Raw genomic sequence first — 22,608 nt, forward strand, 5'->3', positions numbered from 1 at the left:
AAGGAGGAACTAGAAATCTCAAGTCGGTTTGTTCGGCCGCTCCGCAACCGGGCGGCTGGTCGGCGGCATCTTGGATGTTGATAATACTCGACGTCCATTCCAAACCTTGATACTGTCCTACAAGAAACGGACTATTCCCATCACTGTCACAACAACCTCGTTTCGACGATAATTCTTTTATGGTCCACTCACTCCAAAAGGGCGCAATTAGCAAAAAAAGGAGAGGGAGTGAAAAAAAGAAAGTCGATACAGAGGGGGGAAACGGCCTAGGAAGAGTATACACAGACGGGCGGGAAGGAAAGGATCACACGAGACGTCGGGAAAAACAAAATAAAAAAAGAAAGACGGACAGGTTCCTGAGAAGAAAGCAGAAACTCTCAAGGCAGGCAGAACGAGACATAAAACGAATTCCCGCCCTCGCTTCTTTCCCATCCCCCTCATGGACCCGGAAAAGGACGCCCAGCGCACGGGCGGCTACCTCACCCCGGAGCCCGACTACGGCAGCTATGACTTCCCGCTCCCGAGCAAGACCGAGAGCGCGGCACACGACGGCGTCGCCGCCGCCCTGGGCAACGACTTGATCCCCTCCGTTTCTAATGCCGTCGCCAGCGCCGGCGGCGACGTCTACGGGCAGGACCCCCGCCAGCAGCAGGGCCACGGCGGCAAGGAGGGCGACGACTATCTTGGCCGCACCGACACGGCCGCCGAGGACGAGGCGTACCCCGAGGGCGGGCTCCGCGCGTGGTCCGTCGCGCTCGGGTCGTGGCTCGCGCTGTTCTCGGCGCTGGGCATCATGAACAGCCTGGCCATCTTCCAGACGTACGTCGCGACGCACCAGCTCGAGGGGTACAGTGAGGGCACCATCGGCTGGATCTTCTCCGTGTACAACTTCTTGTGCTTCTTCGGCGGCATCTACATCGGTCCCGTGTTTGACAGTTATGGCCCGCGGTGGCTTATCTTGTCCGGCACGGTATGTCTCGTGGCCGGCGTCATGCTGCTGAGTATCTGCACGTGTAAGTCGTTTTCGTGCCCTTTTCCTTCCCCGCCTGCTTTCCTCATGGCAGTGGCTCACAATTTCCCAGTATACTGGCACTTCATGCTCGCCTTCGGCATCCTCTGCGGCCTCGGCAGCTCCCTCGTCTTCACTCCCTCGATCGCCGCCGTCGGCCACTGGTTCAAGCTTCGCCGCGGCTTCGCGATGGGCATGGCCTCCACGGGCGGCTCCATCGGCGGCATAGTCTTTCCTCTCATGATGCAGTCGCTCTTCCCGCGAATCGGCTGGGGCTGGACCATTCGCGCCGTCGGCTTCATCTGCCTGCTCCTCTGTGGCGCCTCCAACTTCCTCATCCGCTCCCGCCTGCCGCCCGCGCGCAACGCGAGCCCCCACCCGGACCCGCGCATCTTCCGCAGCACCGCCTTCAGCCTCACGACGGCGAGCATCTTCCTCATGGAGTTCGCGCTGTTCATTCCCCTGACGTATATCTCGAGCTACATGCTCAGCGAGGGGTTCAGCGAGTCCTTTGCCTTCTCCATCCTGCCCATCCTCAACGCTGGGAGCGTCGTCGGCAGGGCGCTGCCCGGCTGGTGGGCAGACAAGGCGGGCCCCTTCAACAGCAACATGGCTGCCATCGTGCTTGCTATCATCGCGTGTTTCGCTATCTGGCTGCCCTTGGGCTCGACCACGGCGGGCGTCGTGGTTTTCGCGGTGCTTTTCGGGTTCGCGACCGGAAACAACATTAGCATTAGCCCCGTATGCGTTGGCAGGTTGTGCAAAACGCAGCACTACGGGCGGTACTACTCGACAACGTACACCGTGGTGTCAATTGCGTGCCTTGTTGGAATTCCTGTGGGCGGCGAGATCGTTTCAGCGAGTGGCGGAAGATACTGGGGCGTCATCCTCTTCACCGGCCTTACGTACGTCCTGGCCCTTGTGGCGCTGATGGCTGCCAAGATTGTCTGCGTGGGGAAGAACATTTGGGGAATCTTTTAAGGGAAAGACAGAAAGAGAAAACAAGTTACTGTTGATCTGGTTACAGTTCCAACCAAATTTTACGAAAGATTGTAAATAAACTCAGATAATGTTGTATATAGACCCAAGACTATGATCAAACCCATATAGTTGCAACCGAATCTTTATAATACCATAATTTCACACAAATTTGGTCTGTCTGCCTCGTTACACCATGATTGATGACGGCAGGCAGGTTGAAACCTTGATGATCGGCTATCGGGGCCGAGTGAATACCCACACGCCGATGAGGAAGTTGTGTAAGAAATGTGCACTGCCGCACAAGCGATGGGGCCGCCGACGGGACGTCGTCGCGAAGCCCCGAAGCAAGTACGTTCCCAGAAATCCGCAGCAGATTCCATCCCGGAGGTGCGGGTCGGTGGTGCACGGGCCTCCTTCCGGCCGTGCGGAGGAACCGAACCGGCGATGGAAACGACGGATTAAAACCCTCGTCACTTCCTTCACCCCCCTTACTTCTCAAGCTATCTCTATTCGATCGGCTCGCTTGTTCCATTTTGAGCTGACGGAGATACTGCAAGAGCAGTCGCACTGTACACACTCTCATATCTGCTGTTTCCGTGCCTCACAAAGACATCATAAACACAAGGTGAGTGACATGTAAGACACGTCAGATAAGATTGTACCGGAGGGAAGAGGTTGTGCTGGGTCAGGTCATGGATTCGCGCTGCTGACGCGGTTTACACTCTTAACGACATTGAGGGGCTGTTTAGCAATCGAAGATACCTATGACGTGTGTGTTTGCGTGTCAGTTCCCTGACGAGCCCGCAGATCTTACTCATACAACCAATCTCACCCCATCCTCCCTGGCATTGATACCAAGCACGTTCTTGCATATAGAGGGAAGCACCCATTACCATCTCCGATTGTCACTTCTTTACCAGGGCCAAGATGTCAGCCCCTAATGAAACCGAGCGCCAAGAAGACGCCTACTTCTCCTCGCAACCTCCCCCCAAGAACCTCGAGTCCCATGTCGCCGCCGCCCGCTCCTTCATAGACCACCACGCGGCCTCCTCGCGGCGCATCGTCCTCGTCACCTCGGGCGGCACGACTGTTCCGCTCGAGAAGCAGACGGTCCGCTTCATCGACAACTTCTCCGCGGGAACCCGCGGCGCCACTTCGGCCGAGTACTTCCTCGAGGCCGGCTACGCCGTCATCTTCCTGCACCGCCAGTTCTCCCTGCAGCCCTACTCGCGCCACTACTCCCACGCCACCGACTGCTTCCTGGACTTCCTGGCCGAGGGCGACGATGGCACCGTCGTCGCCAACCCGGGCCACCAGGAGCGCATGCGCGCCGTGCTGCGCAAGTACACGGCCGCCAAGCGCAACAACATGCTATTAATGCTGCCGTTCACGACAATTACCGACTACCTCTTTGAGCTGCGTGCCATCGCCGGGCTTCTGAGGCCCCTGGGCCCCTCGGCGCTGCTCTACCTCGCCGCCGCCGTCTCGGACTTCTTTCTCCCCCAGGACCGCATGGCCGAGCACAAGATCCAGTCCACCAACGCCACCGAATCGTTCGGTTCGGGCGCCACAGTAGCGCCCGTCAAAGACAACAGCAATGGCAACGGCAACGGTGCCAGCTCGGAAGACGAGGAGACCTTTGACAACTTTGACTCCTCCCCCAAGGTCCCCCGCTCCAAGCGCCTCATAGTGGACCTCGACCCCGTGCCCAAGTTCCTCCAGAACCTCGTCGACGGCTGGGCGCCGCAGGGCATGGTCGTCAGCTTCAAGCTCGAGACGGACCCGGCCATCCTCGTGCACAAGGCCAAGTACTCGCTCGAGCGGTACCAACACCACCTCGTCATCGGCAACCTGCTGTCCACGCGCAAGTGGGAGGTCGTGTTCGTTGCCCCGGGACAGGCCGACCGGTGGGTCCGCGTGCCGAGCGCCCAGCGCAAGTGCCCCGCCGGTGACGGTTCCGAGGCGTGGGAGGACAAGCCGCTTGACCCGAGCGCGCTGCCGGAGGGCGACCCGGAGGTGGAGATCGAGAGCTTGATCATTCCCGCCGTGCAGGATTTGCATTCGCAGCACATTCAGTCGCTGCAAAAGTGACGACATTTCAGTTGAACGGGAGACGTTGTGTTTTTGACAGACTTTGGCGAGCGTCACGTAGCTAACGGCATAGCGCGCATACACGGTAATAAAAGGATTCGGATACATATGTTTTTTGTCTTTCCAAAGGCCTCCAAACCGTTCGCTGTGCGATGCTAGAACATGAAACATAAACCTTCTTTTTTTTTAATCCACAGTCCGCGCATCCCTTATTTGGAAGGCGACAAGCGCCACGCCCTCATGGGAAGTGACTGCAGATGCAAGACTCTAGGGCGAATGTAAAGCATAAATGTGACGACGCCGAAAATGACGCAGATGATGTTGACAAAGTAGTATCCGTCGCGCACCATATCGCAAGTACCACCACCGGCAACGCACTTCTCCTTGTCAGATTGCAGGGAGCATGAGAAGGGCTCGATGATGACTGGACCCTTGAGGGAGCTCAGATCCGTGGGGTTGCCGGGATGGCAGGTTGCGACGGTGAAGTAATCGACCAGACGCAGGACGAAGAAGCGTGGGAAGGTACCACCAAGGTTGCAGACACTGATGATATGTTAGCATAGGCACTGTAGCAGAGAGCAAGAGTCGACTCACGTAGCCAGGAGAGTCATGTAGGTGCCGCCGATGACAGGGTCTGCGATTCTAGCGTGGAAAGCTGAGACGGCAACGAACATGACCGTGTTGGTGAAAGTCGAGAAGACATGCTCGCCGATGACCATCAGCATATACCAAGGGGTGACGCCGCCTGCCGGGAAAATGGTGACAGTAAACTGAGCGATGAGAGCAGCAACAAGACGGCCCACGAATCCCCAGCACCAAAGACGCATAGGAGTATACTCTTGCGACCACTTGCCGGCGTAGTATCCGAGCGCGATTTCGAAAGGGAAGTCGATGAGAACCGTCAAAGCCATGTTCTCCTGACCGAAACCCTTGTCGATAAGCTTGAGGTTCGTGACAGCATCGTTGGCCTGGAAACCGATCTTGGCAATGAGATGGACGGCGATGATGGTCTGGATGTTCTTCAACTTGAGGACACCCCACATGATCTTATACACATCCCAGATGCCATCCTCGTTCTTGGTCTTCTCCTCGCGTTTGAAGAGAGACAGCCCGATAGTGATGGCAATGTAGGCCCAGCCCCAGAAAGTAAGATATCCACCAAGAGACATCAGTCCGTGATCCAAAGGAGAGCTGCGGAAGTAGCGGTTCGCAAAGTCCTTGGAGTTGAATGCCAAGAAGACTGTGTAAGACAAGAAGTGACCGGCAGTAAGACCCACAGTCTGCGCGGTAGACGCGTAGGAAACGTTTCCGGGTGTTAGGAGGGTCAAGGCCCAGCCGTCCACAGCAATATCCTGGGTGGCGCACATGAAAACTAAGAAGAACCACCACCCGGTGAAGTTCCACACGGTAGGGCCGCCGGGCTTACCGGTGTTGGCCATCATATTTTCCACAGTCGACCCGAGCCACAACATACCCAACCCGGAGAGCAGCTGGATGGGAAGAATCCAGCTCTTTCTGCGACCGACCTTGGGGCTCCAGACTGCATCCACAATAGGACTCCATAGAAGCTTCAAAGAGTACGGATATGAGGCCAGACTGAAAATTCCAATCTCGCTGTACGACATGTGGTCCTTCATGAGGAAGGGCACGGAACCGCCCGCCAAGCCCATGGGCACGCCCTGCAGAAAGTACAGAAGCACCAACAGCAGAAAGTTCCTCTGGTCTTGTACCGGAAGCTCGAAGAAGCCGTGGTTATTGGCGACGGGGGTCTTGGGAACGGGGTCGTCGAGGGTGAAGGATTCGCGCGAGATGTGGTTCGCGGTAATTGTGTCGGAGTCGGAAGCCGCGACTTTGCGCCGGTATTCAACGTTATTCTGATTCATGGTGCCGTTGGTGTGACCATTCGTGCCGTCCGTATCTACAGATAAATCGGCCAAAGCTTTTCGCTTCACGGATTTGTTCCGGCGTGTTCGGACGCTCATTTGGGGCTTGGGTTGCAATGGATGGCTGTTGAATTGAGTGTGACGTCGCGGCTCTGTCTCGTAGCAGGAAATGAAAAATTCCGGCGGTGTTGAAAGTGTAGGAATAGGGATTGCGAGACTTTATGCGACAAGTTGGGTGTCGTGAGAAAGTCGAGTTTCTTTGTCCAGAGAGGGAGGACAAGATAAGGTCGGGGTGGAGCAACGTCCGTGGGAGTCAAGGCGAAACTGTCTTAAACAAAAAAGCCTTAAACCAATGACAGGTAAACTGACGCTAGGCAGCCGTGCGATCGAGAGCCTAGCTTCCTGTGCGGGTGTGCTGGTTGAAGGAAGGACGGGAGAAGAAGAAGAGGGACGAGTGAAAGCGCAACCGTGGCCTTTGGCACTTTTTAGGAAACGCCAGTGGCAAAGAGAGAATGAAATGTGACCGATTGGTAAATGCGGGGTCAAAAAGAAAATGACGGTAGGTAAAAGGAAGAGTAAGAATGAAGTCGGGTAAGAGAAAAGGACCCGAGTTCAACGTGGACCGAAACAATGCGGATTTTACCGAAGCACCTCAAGATAACAAGAGTGTTTCTTGAATGCGACGATACTTCGAAGGCAAAGGACAAACGGAGAATATGCAGAGAAGCTTACCCAGGCGGCCCAACCGTGCTCCACTCTAGCAAAGCCACCCGGAAATGCTGCCTGGGACCCCTAGTACCATGCCTCATTTGGATGACCGAGACGTGATAAGATAGAAGATTAGATAAGCGTCCTCACAAGGAGTTTACAGACAAGCTGATAGTGTCCCCCCCTGTCAACCCGAGAGTACCGTGCACGATAACAGCGATAAACCTCATATCCTAAAGGCTGCAGGTTCAAATCCAGTTTTCTTAGATTTTTTGATTTGGTTTTTAAGTCTAAAATAGCTCCGCCGGGGCAAGTTGGAATGGTACTAACCTACCCTGCTTCCTACGCTGCGCTCTGGGTCGGGATGGGCCAAGACTATCCCTTTTGCCTCTAAGATAGTTGTGTTATCACTAGATCCACTGTCTGCTGAGGTTTATCACAGTTATCGTGCACGGTACTCTCAGGTTGACAGGGGGGGGATACTATCAGCTTGTCTGATCACTCGTCTGTGTTTACGTCGCGCTTCTTGAATAGTAACGAATGTCAACTACTTCACCAAGACGCGTCAACCGCGTCGAGCACCCGGATCACGTCATCGCTGGCCACGACAATCATTTAGTTTCCTCCACATCGCTGCGGCTTTAGATCCGAGTCGCACACTGGATGCGCCATGTCAACAGAACCGCAGGATGCTGCCGCCGAGGCCCTCACCCAAGAGATCAATGACCTCCGAGCCAAAGGTAGGTAATGAAGCCACTCAAACTCCACGCAGTTGCTGACTGCTGGTACGGCCAGCTGCCTCTTTGAAAAAAGAGTTGAAAGTACAAGCCACAGCTCTCCTCTCTTCCGAGTCGACGCGGGCCATTCTGCAAGACGACAAGCAGAAACGTAGTGCCCTCGCGCTCCCCCCCGAGCCGAACCCGGCCCGCGACCAAGTCCTCTCCCGATCCAAGGCCCAAGACGCACACGATCAGCAATGTCTCTACCGAGCCTGCGCGACAGTCACGACCTTCAAGGTCCGAGATCCCGATCCTAATGCCGTTGATCGTGGTCACGTCCTTGGCATTCGCATCGAAATCATGTCCGACGCCAAGTTCCGCAGGCCATACTATGTCATGCTCAACCGGCCATACAAGGAGTCCCGACACCTGCGAGTCCACCGACACACCGTCCCTCCGTGTATTCCACTAGCAGCGCTTGCTGCACGTCATCTCCCAGCACCAAAGCCGGCCGACGACGAAGGACAGAAACCTCAGGACCTGTCTTGTTTCGTCCGCACATTAAGAAGGGAGATTGTGAGGTTCCACAACCGTACCGCCGTTATCGGTGACTTGCAGAAGGCAGCTGGTCTACGTGGCAGCGACAATTCAGACGAAGACTCGGAGCGGGCGGTCACCAGTGTCACAGCCGCCGATATTGAAGCCAAGCAGATCAGCATCGAATGGGCCGATGGCAGGGCAGGCAGGCTCGTCATGAGCGAGGATGGGCAGATCCAAAAGCTTGTTGTGCTTGGTTCAGAAGGACGTGATCGAGGAGCCACAAGAGACCTTCTTGGCGACAGCCATCGTGTGGAGGATGTTGCACAGCGGTTGACGAGCACTTGAGGCGGTGGAAGCAGAAATGACAGGTTCTGAAGTCTGCCGTTCAGGCCGCAAGTCAAACGACGTACACCTGGCTTCTAATCCAACGGGTCGTCCACAGGGTCCTGGTATTGCCCAATGGCTACCTTTATGAGGGAAACTTGGGGCGTTCCCAAGTCACACCATATCGACTGGAAACTAGATGCACCCGGATCCTGGTGAAAAGGACCCACCTCGAGACAGTTGTCGACCCTACTCCAAAAACTCCGGCCTCTCAGAATGGTTCTATGAGTCAAGCTCTCGGGGCGGCAACCGGTCCCAAACTCTCGAAATTTTCCGCCGCGGCAAGTTTTGCATATGTCAAATGAGGCTGTGCTGTCGGGTCCCAGCACCAGAGATCGTCAACCAAGGCCTTCCGGCTCGTATATGGAGAGATCAGAGTCATCGGCAACTTTGCCTGAACGCAAAAACAAAAGGCGCACATTGCACTCAATCTACGGCATCATGCGACAGGAACCCGATTTAGTCACTCGGTTGCAGTGGCCCACAATCAGAATGGGCTTAGAAAAGGTTAGTTGACGAGAGATCGATGCGGGCCGGATGAGCAATCGATCTGCCCTAGGGGTTCCACAGAAGCTGTACTCCTGCCATTGATCCTCAATCGTTGAGATACGGCACAATCACGCCGTGCTTGAACCCACTACGCCAAAGGCAATCGGTAAACTTGTTCGCGGGGCCAAGCACAGTGGTATCGCCTCTGAAGCCAGCTCATCGAAGAAGGCAGTCACATGTGGATGAGGAATCACAGGGCTTGTCTCGAGACCACGGGTTGAGAACTGCAAACAAAGTATTCAAAATATTGAAGAAAAAGAAGAAAACATAACCGTTGTATTAGCCTTAACTAATAAAGTAGGCTTTCCTGGACTCCAGAGTTCCTATTCCCCCTTCGCCCAAGTTTGCGAAGCCCGAGGAACCAACCCTACGCCGTCCGAATGAAGTCCCAAGATCGTATATTGAAACCCAGTCATTACCATAACCATAAATCGATGTTGTATCCATAAGCCATCGTTGTGATGTGCCTCTACTCTGCCCGAAAACCTGTTGCTGGGCTTCGTTCTAGTGACACGTGTAAAAGCAAAAGACAGACAAGTCCGCAACCGCCGGGAGTGCTCTCAGATGAAGGCAGCGACAGCGACGACGGCGGCGACGACGGCACCGCCCGCGCGCTGGGCGTTCTGAACAGCGCCGGCAGTGACAATGGCGAGGCTAGTGGTCGCGGTGGGGTTGGGCCTGGTGATGGTGCCGATGGTGCCGATCTCGGGCTTGGTGGTCGTGGGGGCAGGGGGGACAACGGGCGGGTTCGACGGCGCCGGAGGAACAACGGGAGGACTGGGAGGAGTGACTGGCTCTGCAGGTGGTGCAGGCGGCGCAGGCGGTGCCGGAGGAGCAACCGGCACTACAGGTGGTGCAGGCGGCGCAGGCGGTGCTGGAGGAGCAACCGGCACTACAGGTGGTGCAGGCGGCGCAGGCGGTGCTGGAGGAGCAACCGGCACTACAGGTGGTGCAGGCGGCGCAGGCGGCGCCGGAGGAGCAGCGGGCACCGTCGTCGGAGCGGGGATCGGCACGACGGGGACAGGGCAGATGGTTGTGACGACAGGGACGGTGACAGTCGTGTAGTGGGCGCCACCGCCGTTGCCGGGGCAGTTGGTAACGGTGGGTGCACAGCTGAAGACGGTGGAAAAGGCCGTTTGGGTGATGGTCGAGGTCGTCCACTTCCAGCTGGTCGGCGCAGGCTGCGCTGGCTGCGCTGGCTGGCTTGTATTCTTGGGCTTGTCGTGATCAGGCTTGTTGCACTTGTCACAAGGCTGATCAGGCTGCTTAGGCATATCTTTACCAGGCTTGTCGCACTTGTCGCACGGCTGATCAGGCTGCTTAGGCATGTCTTTGCCAGGCTTGTCGCACTTGTCGCACGGCTGGTCAGGCATGTCCTTGCCGGGCTTATCTTGGTCGGGCTTGTCGCACTTGTCACAAGGCTGATCAGGCTGCTTAGGCATGTCTTTACCAGGCTTGTCGCACTTGTCGCACGGCTGGTCAGGCATGTCCTTGCCGGGCTTATCTTGGTCGGGCTTGTCGCACTTGTCGCACGACTGATCAGGCTTGTCACTGTCCTTGGGCTTGCCCGGGTGGACCCAGTGCCAGCCGTGCTCCTTGTCGTTGTCACAGTCATCAATGTAGACGTTGGGGTGTGGCGGGTGCCAGACGGAGATGCAGTCTGATGGCGGGGCCGTTGAGGGACCGAAGGTCTTGATGTTGAAGTCGGCATTGCCGCTGGCCATGCCCAGGGGCTCGATGCCGGGAGGGTAGCTGAACTTGCCGTCCCATGTTGCGGAGATGACGGCCGCGAGGCCGAGGATTGCGATGGCGGAGCAACGCATTGTATGTTGGTGGTGGCGCTCTCTCGAATAAGTGAAAGAATGTGATGGGTTGGGATGGAAATGAGGGGAGATAGAGAGCGTTGAACGGGGTCCAAGGTATTAGCGAATGTGATGGTATCAGAGATACTGAAGAACAGAAAGAGAGAGGAGAGACATAACCCGGATGGCAGCTGCCCTTTTCAACCTTTTCCATGGCCTGAAGCCACACAGGGGGGAGGCAGTGTGACGATAGGGACCAGGGTAGGCTCGCTAGACCCAAACACGCGAATAGGCTCGTGGAGTTTCTCGTCGAATCGCCGTACTGACTTAGCCTCACTAGCTATCATGCCATCGTGTCTCCGAGAAAAGCCCTTTCTGGCCTATGAGCTCGGATGAATAACACGCCAGCAGGTGGGTTCCGTCGCCCCATCGAACGCCCCCGTGGCCGTGTATGTGTAATTCGTCCATGGGGTTTTGTCGATCAGGGGCGTGGTCGCTTGAGTGACCTAGCTCGGATGAAGTTTGACTAAAATTACCTAGGGTCAAATTCGGACGACAGGTGCAGGTATAGCAGAGGCAAAGCCGGGGGGCCACCCATGTCTCTGATCTCTTTGGGTAAAGGAAAAAGAGAAGCATTGAAGGCTGACAGGGTTTTGAGATGGGCGGCTTGTGGATGGGCGGCGGGCACCCTCCAGCTTGGAACGTCCTGATACAGGAACGGAGCAGTCGGTGGATGAGATCACCGTCCATCCCTGTGCAGAGCAGAAGCTCCAGATCTTCGTCCAAGGAACACAGGGGGGGAGAGCCTTGACAATGTCACCACCTCCGACAACAAGGAGGCGCGCCTCCCGACTCGAACACGTTCAACAGCGGGGACCCCTGCAGAATCCAGCGCTAATGGTGTTGAGCTTAAAGAGACATCCACCACGCGATAGGCTGGCCCTTCCGATGTGAGGCAGCACAGCCGCACTCTTGAAACACCAAGGGTCACTCACCCCATGAGCACGCCTACGGTATCCGTAATTACTGAGGTCAAGCGCCAGGCACGCACAAGTTGGATGCAACCATTAATATAGCGAACTCCGGTGTCCTATGGAGCCATGTGTTCGTTCACTGGGCCGTGGTAGTTGCGCCCACCATAGCAGCATGATGTTAATGACGAAATGGGACGGGATCGGAGGTGATCCTCTCTTCGCGGTGGGATTTTTTGCATCTATAGCCGAAGTTTGGCAGCGGACCGACTTTTTGGCTTTATGCACTTAACACCTGAGCTCCATCACCTACAGTACCCATGGCAATGAGGGTTGGCCAGCTTTTTGTGATGTTCTGTCCATGCAGCTCCCTTCTTTATGCAGTGGGCTCGCTGAGGGGCAATCGATTTTGAACTGAACGGGCAGACATGACTTGTTCCTGCAGGATGTCGCCTCCCCCCCTGTTACTACGAAACTTCTTCGCTTCCCGTTCATACCCGGATAGGCTAAACAACGGCAGAACAGTCACAAGACAGAATCCTATCCTGAATGCCCTGCCGTGCCATGATTCAAGCAAGCCGCACGGCAGGCGTCGGACTCGCGGCTCGGCTTTGATCCCAAGTCTCTCAGCAGCCACAGCCCGTCTACACAGACGGCGTAATCCTGCGAGGGAGCCGGACCCAAGTCCGATTTGACTCTGCGCTAGAAGCAAAGGATTCCCCGATTTTCCTGGAAACTCATAGAGCTCGAGCGATAACACTTCGTCATATCAACGCAATTTGCTCTGCAAGCACATCGAGTAAGCATATAGTGTCCCCACTCGGCATAGCCTATCGGCACGGTAACTTACTGGAAAACCAACAATGGCCCGGGCATGCCCATGATGTCAAACCGGCGGCACTGTCGACGAGGGCTTGCTTACCCAGTGGCCAGCTCGTTCCGAAACCTTCAGCCGTAAAAATACAAGGTGTGATAAACAGCTTGGTCGTTTCGGGGACCTCACCAGTCCAGAGGTTTCTTCGTCTGTGGCACGGCGGCGCTCGGAGCCCGCTCCGGGCTCGGCTGCCTCTCATGCTCCTGCGCATCGCCGATAGCATCAAGGACGATGCCCCACCGCTCAACCTCGGCGTTCGCGACCTTTGTCCATTTCTGGATGAGGGGATGGGCGCGGGCCACGTCAGAGAAGAGGATCTCCTCGCCCGCGTGCTCGTCGACGTCGAACTTCCAGGTCCCGTCGGTATTCCAGAAGGCGGGCGCGAAGATGGAGTCCGTCCTCAGCTCCATCTTGGCGTCGTCCGAGGCCTTGCGCGCGGCCTTAACGACGGCCTCGTCCTGGCCGACCAAGGCGGCGGCAATGCCCTCCAGAATGCCGACAATCTGGCCGGCGAGCGACCCGAGCTCGGCTCCAAGGCTGAAGCCCTCGTCGAACCCCACCTGGATGCTCTGGGCTTTGGCCACGGTGACTCCCTCGCGGTACCCAGCGGTGGTGTGTTCCGCCTGCAGTCTCGGGATGTCGCCAGGGTGCGTCCCTGTGGGCGCATGCTGGGGCACATTGGTTGGCGAGCCCGGCTCCGAACCCCAGACGTCGTCGAAGATCTCTTGCTCCTCGGGCACGACAGTGAAGCGGGGGTCGGTTGCCATGGCGCTGGCGAAGGGCTCAATCTCCGTATTGTCGATGGGCTGAAGATGCATGATGAATGGCGGTGTGTTCTTTCCACGGCTTATGCGCACCGCGATCTTGCGAGGGACAATGTCTTGGTGGCGGCTGGTTTCGCAAGTGGTGGTTGATGAGTCTGAATGGCGAACTTGGTGAAAAATCGGAAGACGATTTGCAAGCAACTCCCCGCACGTCTCTCTCGTCATGCGCACTGTATGAAATGCGTGCTTCAAGCCCTCCCCTGTACTGTTTATAAATCTTTGCGCACAGTCCCCTCAGCATTTATTCGGCCCGTCGTCGTCGTCCCACGGCTTGCGGTGTCGACTTTGGAAGATCTAGCTCTCTGCGCTTACTGTTGTCAAGAACGGCCTTGGACGAAAATGAAGTGCACTGGACTGTTTTATTCGTTTTTTTATTCATGCTCTGAGGCTAGTCTGCTTTTCCTTCATCGAATCTATGCTCTACTCCTTTTGCCCGGCCTGTCACAGTAACATCAAGGTAGCCAGCTACGTCAACTTTGAAGTCAAGTGGTATTCAAAGTTGGATATTCCAAGTCGCTCAAAAACACAAAGGCTTCTTCCATCCTGCCTGCGGCGCCATCTGTCGGTCTCACGCCGTGTCCAGAATGACCACCTCGGCCTCGGCCTCGCCAACACTCTCGACGTTCAGCTTGTCCCCGGCGTTGACGGCGTCGACGAATGCGCCGTCTCCCTCGGACAAGACGGCGTCGTCGCGGCCGTCGATCTTGACCTTCGCCTTGCCGCCCTTGGTCGCCGGCAGGTGGACAAAAACCTTGCGCTTCGTCTGCTCTGTAACCTTGGCGCCGACGTTCCACTCAAAGACCTTGCCGGGCTCAATGATGCCCGCGCCCATGACGAAGTCGGCGTGGATCGGGATGGTGTCCGGGATCGCCGGCTCCGCGGCCTTCTCCTCGGCTGCCGTGGCGTCGGGCCCGGCCTTGAGAGGGGAGAGAATCTTGACGAAGCCCTTGCGCTTGTCGTCCTCGGAAAAGTGCCGCGTGTGGTAGGTGGGCGGCAGGCCACGCTTCCACGGGATGGCCCAGATCTGGAGGAAGTGCACCGTGTCCTTGTTGTGCTCGTTCATCTCCGAGTGTGCGATGCCTGTGCCGCCGGTGGTGAACTGGACGTCGCCGCGGTGCATGCGGTAAAACTTGTCACTCTGGCCACCCTCGGCACCCTTCTGCAGCATGGAGTCGCGGTGCGTCAGCTCGCCCGAGAGTATGTAGCTGAAGATCTCAAAGTCGCGGTGGGGGTGCGTGGGGAAGCCTGAGTTGGCCTTGACGCGGTCCTCATTGAGCACGCGGAGCGCGCCAAAGCTGTTGAAGCGCGGGTCGTACCAGTTGGCGAACGAGAAGCTGTGGTAGGTGTTGAGCCAGCCGTGGTCTGCATGGCCGCGAGCGCTGCTCCGGTGCGGCGTGATCTTTGCGTGGTGGAGAGTCTTGGACATTGTGTTCTTGAGCATGGGAGGCACAGAAGAGTCTGGTACTATGGATGGAATTGCGGTGGTTGTGGTGGTAGTAGTAGTAGTTGTTGTTTTGGTGTTGATAAGTGAAGAGGTGACGTCTGCGAAGAAGCTCTTTAACTGTGTATTGAAGATGATGACGGAAACGAAAACAGCGATGACAGCAGTGAAGGTTGCGATACGAGGCATATATACTTGAGGCTCGGGGCTTCTCGCACGATGAAGAAGAGCTAGTATAATCGAGAATCAGCGTGAATCTGGTCTGGAAACGTTGTTCAGCATTTGCAAATCTCCTATAGAAGCTTATATGTTGTCATGTCCCGACGCTGCAGACTACTGTAAGGGTCTTACACATACCCCCAGTGAAGCTGTCTAAGCGGTTACCTAAGGGGGGGCGTCGCCGCAGGTGATGACCGGCTGGATTCTTCAACCACTGCGCTGCTCTCGAACTGGATTATTCATGCTGACAAGCACTTTGTGGGAACGCTGCCCCACATGCTCGGTGGCACCGACAGGGTGGGTTCTTGTGACGCAATGCGCTAGCCCGGGAACCGGTACATGTTCGGCCGTGGACCGAAAGCCAAGCAAATTCCAACTACACCCAACTGAGCTGCTACTTCACATGATACTTAGGTTGACGATTCCTCGAGAACGAGTTATACTGTTTGTTTTCTTCAACAGGGGAGGCTCCAGAGACACTTGGACAGTGGTGGATAATGCAGTTTTTGCATCTGTATCCTCTGAGGCTCATGGATCACAGCAAACAGTCCGTTCTACTTCCGAATCTAGCATGCCTCGGCAATCCAGCCGAATCAACCGCTTGAATGGCACAAGACACCTCTTGGACGCAAAGCCCCTTGGATGTAGGAAGGGTTTCATGTTACCGTAGATGAAGGTCGCAAGAGAGACAAACTTTTTCAATAATCAAATGAAAAATCGAGTTCCATTAGTGATTAGTGTCGGTGTTGTCAGAAAAGCTGTTCCTTACGTGATGATGGACAGGCCTTACATGAGGCATCTCGCAAGCAGTCCAAGATCTAGCAATACCCAGGCCCTCTGCATCGCTCAATATGCTCTTCGTCGACACATTAATATACAAGAAAGAGCGGAAGCTGAATGGTATTACCGACTCGGCGCGTGAAGTTGCAACAGTCGTCGCATCAAGGTCGTCCCTTCAGAATCATGCTTCTCCAAGAAAACCCGCAGGCTTGATACGTTGTTATCGTCTCAATTCTAATCTATCATGTCGACTCCTCGCTGTCCTCTTCTCGTGTTAAGCCTTCTTCCACCTCTTTGCATAGAATAGGATGCCCGTCGACGGAACCCCACAGCCAATCGCCTCTCTGTATGGTAAGCATGGAGCCTTCTAACGACGCTCTGGTCCTCCCGATGTTGCTGCAGTTTATAAACCAACGCAACCGCAGAGCCGAATCACTGCGGGTTTCTAGTCCTTGCCGCTGGCTCGAATACCGGCGTCCTCCTTATGAACTTGACTACTCCTGGCGGCTGGAGAGGGGGCAGATGTACCTTTAGGCGAAACACACAGCGACGGTTTTCCGCCTGCTTAGGGTTGACGACGAATGTGAGGAATACGGTTCCGGAAGCTTCGTTTGGTAGCGTCCCATGCGGTTTCTTTGTCGACAATCCGGTTGATCTTGCGGTTTGCGTCTCCGTTGTAGGCGTTTTGTAATCCTGTCAGATTCCTCTGAATCGGCCGCATTGCTTGCTTCTGCTCTCTTGGGAGGTGAGGCTGCGAATTCGGCAGCCCTTGGCTCGTGAAGAGGGACATACTGCGAGGCCGGCAGGTCCGGTAAAACGATGATTGGGCCGGCCAGAGGAACGAAGCAGGCTGTTCCAAATACCCGGCGGTAGCTACACTACGAATCTTTACACAACGTCTTCCTCTTTGCCTGCAAGTCACTTGTACTTATCAAAACACTCTTGTTCCTGAATTGCCGTACCGATTCACATAATTCGCTAACAGAGCCGTGGTAAGGCCGCTTGTGGTATTTCGTACACGTCTGCGCGGGCCCGAAGATTCTCCCCATCCGTCACATTGATGAGCGAAATCTTCGTCATGGCAGACACTGAATCGCGACGATTCTCCGATACATTGAAGAACCAACCCGCTCGAGGGAGGAGTGGACTTCCGCGATGCCACGGCAAAGTTCGATGAGCGAGCGCAACATCGACCACCGAACCCATGATGGGTGACGTAGGATTGCATTGCGCACAGCCAACCGGAGGCTTGGATGCCTGAGACGGAGATGAGCCGGGGGACCAGGAGAGTAGACTTTGTCCGCACCGGCCGCTGCCTAGCCTGGCTTTCCCGAGTCGCGAGACTTGCTTCGCGGCTCAACGAAGGCTTCCCTCCCCGAGGCTGAATCGTGCTGCGCAGTGCTGGGTTTGCTGTTCACGACCGACAGAAGTCATTCTTTACAACAAATTTGGAAAGGAGCCGAAGGATTCCTTTCGATCCATTGTTTCGTTATGTACAACCCACCTGGCCTACTGATACCGTTCCCCAAGCCTTCTGAACTTTCCCAATTGCCTCCGTGGTCGAGGATTGAGCAGTATATTTTTTGCTTGGAAGACTGACACCTCGCCTATCCTTTGCGAGCGGCATGTGACCGAAGATCAATCGCCAACACCAATCGGCAGATGCGCCTCCGTCCATCTTGATTAGTGATGTTCTGTCAAGGGACCACATCAATTCGCCGACCATGTGCACACTATTCGGCTTCGTGTGATCTCCGTAGAGTAAAACACCGCATAAGAGCAGATGTGCTCCAGTTTGGAGGAAATAACCATCCATTACCTTCCCTGTTCTGTTTGGATATGCCTCCCAGTCCTTGGCCCTAGAACCATGCTCGCCCTTTCCATAAGTGATCCGCAAATTTCTGGGCATTCTTGCGCGTCGGTAATTGTACGTCGAGTGGCTTCAACTGTTCGGCGTAGATCGTTGCCATATAGAAGTTTGTCATCGGGGCGTACTCCAAGACAATACGAGTTGAACCCGATGGCTCATGCCGCCATGAATGATATGCAACTTTCGGTTCGGAATCGACATGTGTCTGGAACAAAGCAATCCGAAAGGAATATGCGGCCATAGACCAAATGTCTGGATGGTGGTTTTCCTGCTGACACAAGATTGAAGATCGAGCCAAGGGCAACGGAAACAGTTATTCGCCCCCCATGGTTTGCCTCCGGCAACGCACTCTCGAACCACACACCACCTTGGTCCTTGATGGGAGCCTGAATCTCTTGTCCAGGATACCAGCATATCCAGGCGATCAGCAGTCCATCCGCAAGAGAGACTGCAGAGACCATAGGAAAAAGCCCGGCTTTCGCTGCCCTTGATGGAGGGGGCTAAGCTCGGCGATGGCGGTCGATGTGGATGTCCACCTTAGATAATGCGCCGACACTTATCAGGAGGTAGTCTTCGAATGAAAGGAGCAGCGATGAACGTCGAGATATCGTATCGTGTCGTATCGGGCCAGAGCTCGTGAAATCGGTTCGGTACGGTAGGCTGCCAGAGAGGCGACCCTGTCTTCTCGTGGTTATCCACAGCAATATTCGAGTGCGGCCCTGCGACATTAGTGGCGGTAGGTATGTGTAGCAGGTGAGGCTGCGCACTAGCTCAGCCTAGGTACTAGATCGATATCATCTGAGCGACGTGGCCAAGAGCGTTCAAGAAAGCCAAGCCGCCGACATGAGGTTACTGGTTGTACCTGAGATCTCCACGAAGCCGCCAGGGAGACCCGACGGAGACATCCCTCTCATACTGAGTGTAAATTCGTTAATGGTAGATAATGTTGAACTGATCATGTTCTCTCTGCCACCGGGCATTCACTTGATCGATGAGCCAGTTGTATTGTTGTTAGAGATCGTAGTGCTGGTGTTGTGGTCGATAGTTCAAAGGCCAGCGGTATTTATCCGCATCGAAAAGACAATGTTACTTCTAGGATACGTGTTCCCCGTCGTGCTGGATACATCCGCTTGGTTCGCAGTCCGGCTTCGTCGTATCAGGCAAGTCAAGTGTCGTATTCCATCGCATCATTGATGGGAACCGTTCTTCTCCCACTTGGCGGGGCTGATGACTAAAGCATGGGGGATTCGAAAGCCCTCGGGTCGGTAGGCTGAGAAGGGTACGGGAATGATTCCCTCCAGCAGGAGAACTTCTTGCAAGAGGAGCAGCAGCAGATTGCATCTATATCTCCAAAAAAAGATGCTACTCCACCAGCAAGCCATGTCCGGGGAAGCGAAACCTGGAGAAAAGATAAGGGTCCGCTTCGCCCACTTCCGCTCAGACGAGATAAGAAGGTCGCTTGAGATGCATGCCCACGCCATGTGCCAAAAGATAAAGAATTTGACCTACTACAGTAGGTGCAGCAAACTGCCCAGCGCCAATGCCAAAACGTGCATAAGTGCCCATGTTTGGCCACACATACGCATGGATGCACGAAGGGTTTGTGTGCGGCAGGGAGGTTATCTCGAGAGTCACGCGCGCACAAAACTCTTCGTGTTGCAAAGGTGGGCAGGCGGGCAGCTCAAAGACCTGTCCCGTAGATAAGAGTGGAATGCGCAATGCGATCAAGATACGACGGATGCTTAAGCCAATTATGTAGAGCAAGAGTTTTCCGTTTCCCTGTTCCCCTAGTTCTGCTTTCCTGGCAGATTGGGCAGGTCCGGAGAGAACCACATATCAAAGATAGATGGGCAGGCTGATAGAGAGATAGAGATAAGTAGGGATGCTACGACAGGGAGACGATCTTTTGCAATTTGCTAGAAGAATGGTGCAAAAGAGTCAGCTACCCTACCCGAGCACGTCTTTAAGAGCAACCCTACACCTTGATGGATTCGGTACGAGAGATAAGAGCAGACTTATAAAGCGCCCTTACTCTCCTCTTCTTTTTTTTCCATCGAAGCAACCGGACTTGAACGAATTGCGACCATCCCGAGGTAGGGCACCATCCCACCTTGGGACACTTTCCAGGCCACTCGCAATGCCGAACGTGAGTGACCCTTAGCCGCAAACAACAGCAGCAGCAGCAGCAGCAGCAGCGATTGCCGCCCCCCGAGGAGGTAAGGAAAAAAAGGAAAAAAAAAGGACCCGGAAGCATCATCGACCTCTCGAGCGGCACGAGGAAACTGCCGTCCTCCCTAACCGACGAGGAGCAGCACAGCCCACGTAGCGCCATTCAGCAAACCTAGTACCGGTAGTCAACTGGTGAATTGGTGCTGATCGAAAACCAACCAACCACATGCCACGCCACCGGCTTCCAAGTCGCAGCTGGCATGCTCCCTGCGCGCTCGGCCCAGCCAGAACAGAAGCAGACCCCCACGCGGGGCACCTTCATGTCCGCAGTTCGAGGGTTTCGCGGCGGAAGCACCCCTTTTCAGACGTGATCAACCATACGTCGTCCCTGTCAGGTGGACCGAACAACCATGGAACTACAAGAAACAACACAAACTCGTGTGCGAGAAGACAACCGGCCCACAAGCGACGCAACAAGATTACCCGTCAGGACGACCAACATCGGTCCTCGGTCGAGAAGCGCGAGACTTCCCGGATGACAATCGATAGTCACTTGGTTGGCTTCCCGGATCAGCACCATTGCTCGGAGCAGTACACAACAAGTCCTGCAGGTTGACAGCGATAGTGGGGGGAGGAGCACGCTATTTGGCCGAGATTGCCAGGCTCTAAAGTACGCATGTGGGGGTAGCCTGGATAAGAGACATCAGGCAGACCAATAGGACGACAAATTGCTGGTCCTTGTTCGAAACGCTGACTTTTCTTCTAGGGAAGCATGGCATGGAGGTTGTTATCATCCTAGCACAGTCGACTCGTGTGTCGCTTTCTCCAGGCCAATATGGGTGGCGTTGCCGGGGGCATTGGAGCCACTCCTACTTACTCACCGCCATCCACAATGACTCTCCAAATACGGAGTACAATGCGCCGGTGTTAAACGGGATAACTCTCGCACCTGCTCCGGCTTAATTCGAGAAGGCTGACATGCGAGGCACTGGACTCGTTTCGATCTCGCATACCGTAAGCTATTGCAGGCCGCCGCAGCTGCCCAAAAAGTGGCCTGCGCGAACGCGGCTGCCCATTTCTCGTAGATTGCATTGCGATTCTGGGTAGTTGCGGACTCACGTCTGCTCGTAGGATGTCCAAATCATTAGGAAGCACTGTAGTTGTACAAACTAGTGTGCCCCTCTGTTTACGTCTGTTGGTGTTGAGGTCGTTTATGCACATTGTCAAAACCGACCGACACCTTTATTGGGCCTCAGGACCATCATCCGTAACTTGGACAATCTAGATCCGATGTCGCGCATGACGCTCGTGGGGGAGTCACATGTCAAGCTGGCGCCCTCTGAGGTCGAACGAGACGTAGCAGACGGATGTTAGCGGTGGACAAAGCTTTTGAAGCCTTTTAAGATGTCAAGACATGCTTTGGGAACGCCTTCATAGCCACACGAGCCACCCAGGGTCGAATACAAGTCTGAGCTGCCTGACGCCAGCCATGCTCCGATCATGGAAGGCTGGAGGTTGGGTAGCCACAGTCTGTTCCGCTCCATTTTCGTCAGACCCTGGGCTTTGGAGTTTTCCCCAGTCGGGCTGATTTGGCGAAAGACGCAACAAATCCACCGAGGCGGCTCTACACTAAGAGTCGACCATCCGCTCTACAGGCGGGGATCTGTAAGTCGGGAGTCGGAGAGGAGAAGCACACTGACCTCAGCGTTTCACCCTGGCACTGATGGGTCTTGTTGCCGCGTTGCAGATGCCCTCGCAGGCTCTCCGGCAGGCCCCAGGACCAGGAGGGAGGTCCACTGCTGATGCGAGTTGAACCAAGTTGAGAATAGACCAGCGCGGTCGGATGCATAGGCCGCTGAGCACCGCTGTCGCTATTGTGGGGATCGGTCCGTTGGGGGCAACACGGCACAGCGCACCCTGCATCGAATTCGGAGCCCTCAATGGCTAGCGGCGGCTTGGAAGACCGCGCAGTCGACATCGGACAAACAGAATCTCGTCATGAATTTGAGTGGCTGCAGTATCGCGAGGCCAAAGGCTGCCGGGTCTAGTCGAGTGTAGGCAGCAGCACGTAGCAAAGCAGCCCGCAGAGTAGAGGAGTGCACATATCGCAAGGTCCGAAGACTGGTATACGAGCCCACCACGGTGTTCGGTACCGATCTCATTTCGACGAGTCTCAAGATTTCCTTTCGGCGACAGCCTCCCCGGCACGCCTTGGCAACCTCGGAATTATACGTAAATGAACCTTGTACTTGGGCAGAATATGGGGCAGACCGATGCTGTCAAGGATGAAGTGAGTATTGTATGCCAGTGAGCATGCCAGGGCTCAAGACGAGCTAAACCGAGGAGAATGAAGCGCGCGCGGAGCCATTGAAGGTTGCGGGCGCCATGTCCCCACGTCTCGACGGTGCGGGCGACTGACGTATGGCAGTCGGGATGCTGTGGTGTTGAAAGAAGATGACAAGTGATGATCTCGTGGTGCATGAAGGGAGTAGCAGTATCCGCCCCAGAGGGTTGTCGATACTGTCGGGCGTTGTTCTGCAGAATTTGGGTTGGGCCCAGAACGTCCAGCAACTTAATCCGAATTGCAGAGCGTCCATGATACGGAGACAATCCTTGTCAGGAGCGCCCGTCAGGCCCAAGGTGAAGCCAAGGCAGCACACTTACTTGGACCCTCTGCCACGAGGCGTTGAGTGAGCCATGGCCAGCTCGCCCATGTCTGACTTGCGAAGGACGGCATGGGTGCCAGTAAAATGACTCGCGGGCGTAAAAAAAAAAAAAAAAAAAAAAAGGCCGG

General features: G+C 55.4%; 8 protein-coding genes across 8 annotated transcripts; 4 read left to right on the forward strand and 4 right to left on the reverse strand.

The window, feature by feature from the left end:
- Positions 1 to 439: 439 nt before the first annotated feature.
- Positions 440 to 1,990, forward strand: LY79DRAFT_508603 (major facilitator superfamily transporter; the record flags this gene model as incomplete). Its single annotated transcript, XM_060553960.1, has 2 exons — positions 440 to 1,013; positions 1,083 to 1,990. 2 exons carry the CDS (start codon positions 440 to 442, stop codon positions 1,988 to 1,990), a joined length of 1,482 nt encoding a protein of 493 aa, XP_060417652.1.
- Positions 1,991 to 2,816: 826 nt separating this feature from the next.
- On the forward strand, positions 2,817 to 4,376 carry LY79DRAFT_32268 (DNA/pantothenate metabolism flavoprotein). Its single transcript, XM_060552426.1, has one exon. The coding sequence runs from the start codon at positions 2,918 to 2,920 to the stop codon at positions 4,079 to 4,081; it is 1,164 nt and encodes a 387-aa protein (XP_060417653.1). The 5' UTR covers positions 2,817 to 2,917; the 3' UTR covers positions 4,082 to 4,376.
- On the reverse strand, positions 4,291 to 6,063 carry LY79DRAFT_587693 (acetyl-CoA transporter 1; the record flags this gene model as incomplete). The annotated part of the gene is made up of 2 exons (XM_060560804.1): positions 4,291 to 4,624; positions 4,676 to 6,063. 2 exons carry the CDS (start codon positions 6,061 to 6,063, stop codon positions 4,291 to 4,293), a joined length of 1,722 nt encoding a protein of 573 aa, XP_060417654.1.
- Positions 6,064 to 7,342: 1,279 nt separating this feature from the next.
- LY79DRAFT_587694 (cenp-O kinetochore centromere component) lies at positions 7,343 to 8,276 on the forward strand (the record flags this gene model as incomplete). The annotated part of the gene is made up of 2 exons (XM_060560805.1): positions 7,343 to 7,412; positions 7,468 to 8,276. The coding sequence occupies 2 exons, from the start codon at positions 7,343 to 7,345 to the stop codon at positions 8,274 to 8,276; spliced, it is 879 nt and encodes a 292-aa protein (XP_060417655.1).
- Positions 8,277 to 9,101: 825 nt separating this feature from the next.
- Positions 9,102 to 10,845, reverse strand: LY79DRAFT_32304 (uncharacterized protein). The gene has a single exon (XM_060552430.1). It carries the CDS (start codon positions 10,685 to 10,687, stop codon positions 9,425 to 9,427), a length of 1,263 nt encoding a protein of 420 aa, XP_060417656.1. The 5' UTR covers positions 10,688 to 10,845; the 3' UTR covers positions 9,102 to 9,424.
- A 1,791-nt stretch (positions 10,846 to 12,636) lies between these two features.
- LY79DRAFT_587696 (essential protein Yae1) lies at positions 12,637 to 13,329 on the reverse strand (the record flags this gene model as incomplete). The annotated part of the gene is made up of 1 exon (XM_060560806.1): positions 12,637 to 13,329. One exon carries the CDS (start codon positions 13,327 to 13,329, stop codon positions 12,637 to 12,639), a length of 693 nt encoding a protein of 230 aa, XP_060417657.1.
- A 574-nt stretch (positions 13,330 to 13,903) lies between these two features.
- Positions 13,904 to 14,761, reverse strand: LY79DRAFT_508807 (RmlC-like cupin domain-containing protein; the record flags this gene model as incomplete). The annotated part of the gene is made up of 1 exon (XM_060553986.1): positions 13,904 to 14,761. The coding sequence occupies one exon, from the start codon at positions 14,759 to 14,761 to the stop codon at positions 13,904 to 13,906; it is 858 nt and encodes a 285-aa protein (XP_060417658.1).
- A 165-nt stretch (positions 14,762 to 14,926) lies between these two features.
- Positions 14,927 to 15,726, forward strand: LY79DRAFT_32400 (uncharacterized protein). The gene has a single exon (XM_060552435.1). The coding sequence runs from the start codon at positions 15,186 to 15,188 to the stop codon at positions 15,663 to 15,665; it is 480 nt and encodes a 159-aa protein (XP_060417659.1). The 5' UTR covers positions 14,927 to 15,185; the 3' UTR covers positions 15,666 to 15,726.
- Positions 15,727 to 22,608: the final 6,882 nt, after the last annotated feature.

The sequence above is a fragment of the Colletotrichum navitas genome (genome assembly GCF_030913465.1).
Source record: "Colletotrichum navitas strain CBS 125086 chromosome Unknown LY79scaffold_10, whole genome shotgun sequence".
Lineage (NCBI taxonomy): Eukaryota > Fungi > Ascomycota > Sordariomycetes > Glomerellales > Glomerellaceae > Colletotrichum > Colletotrichum navitas.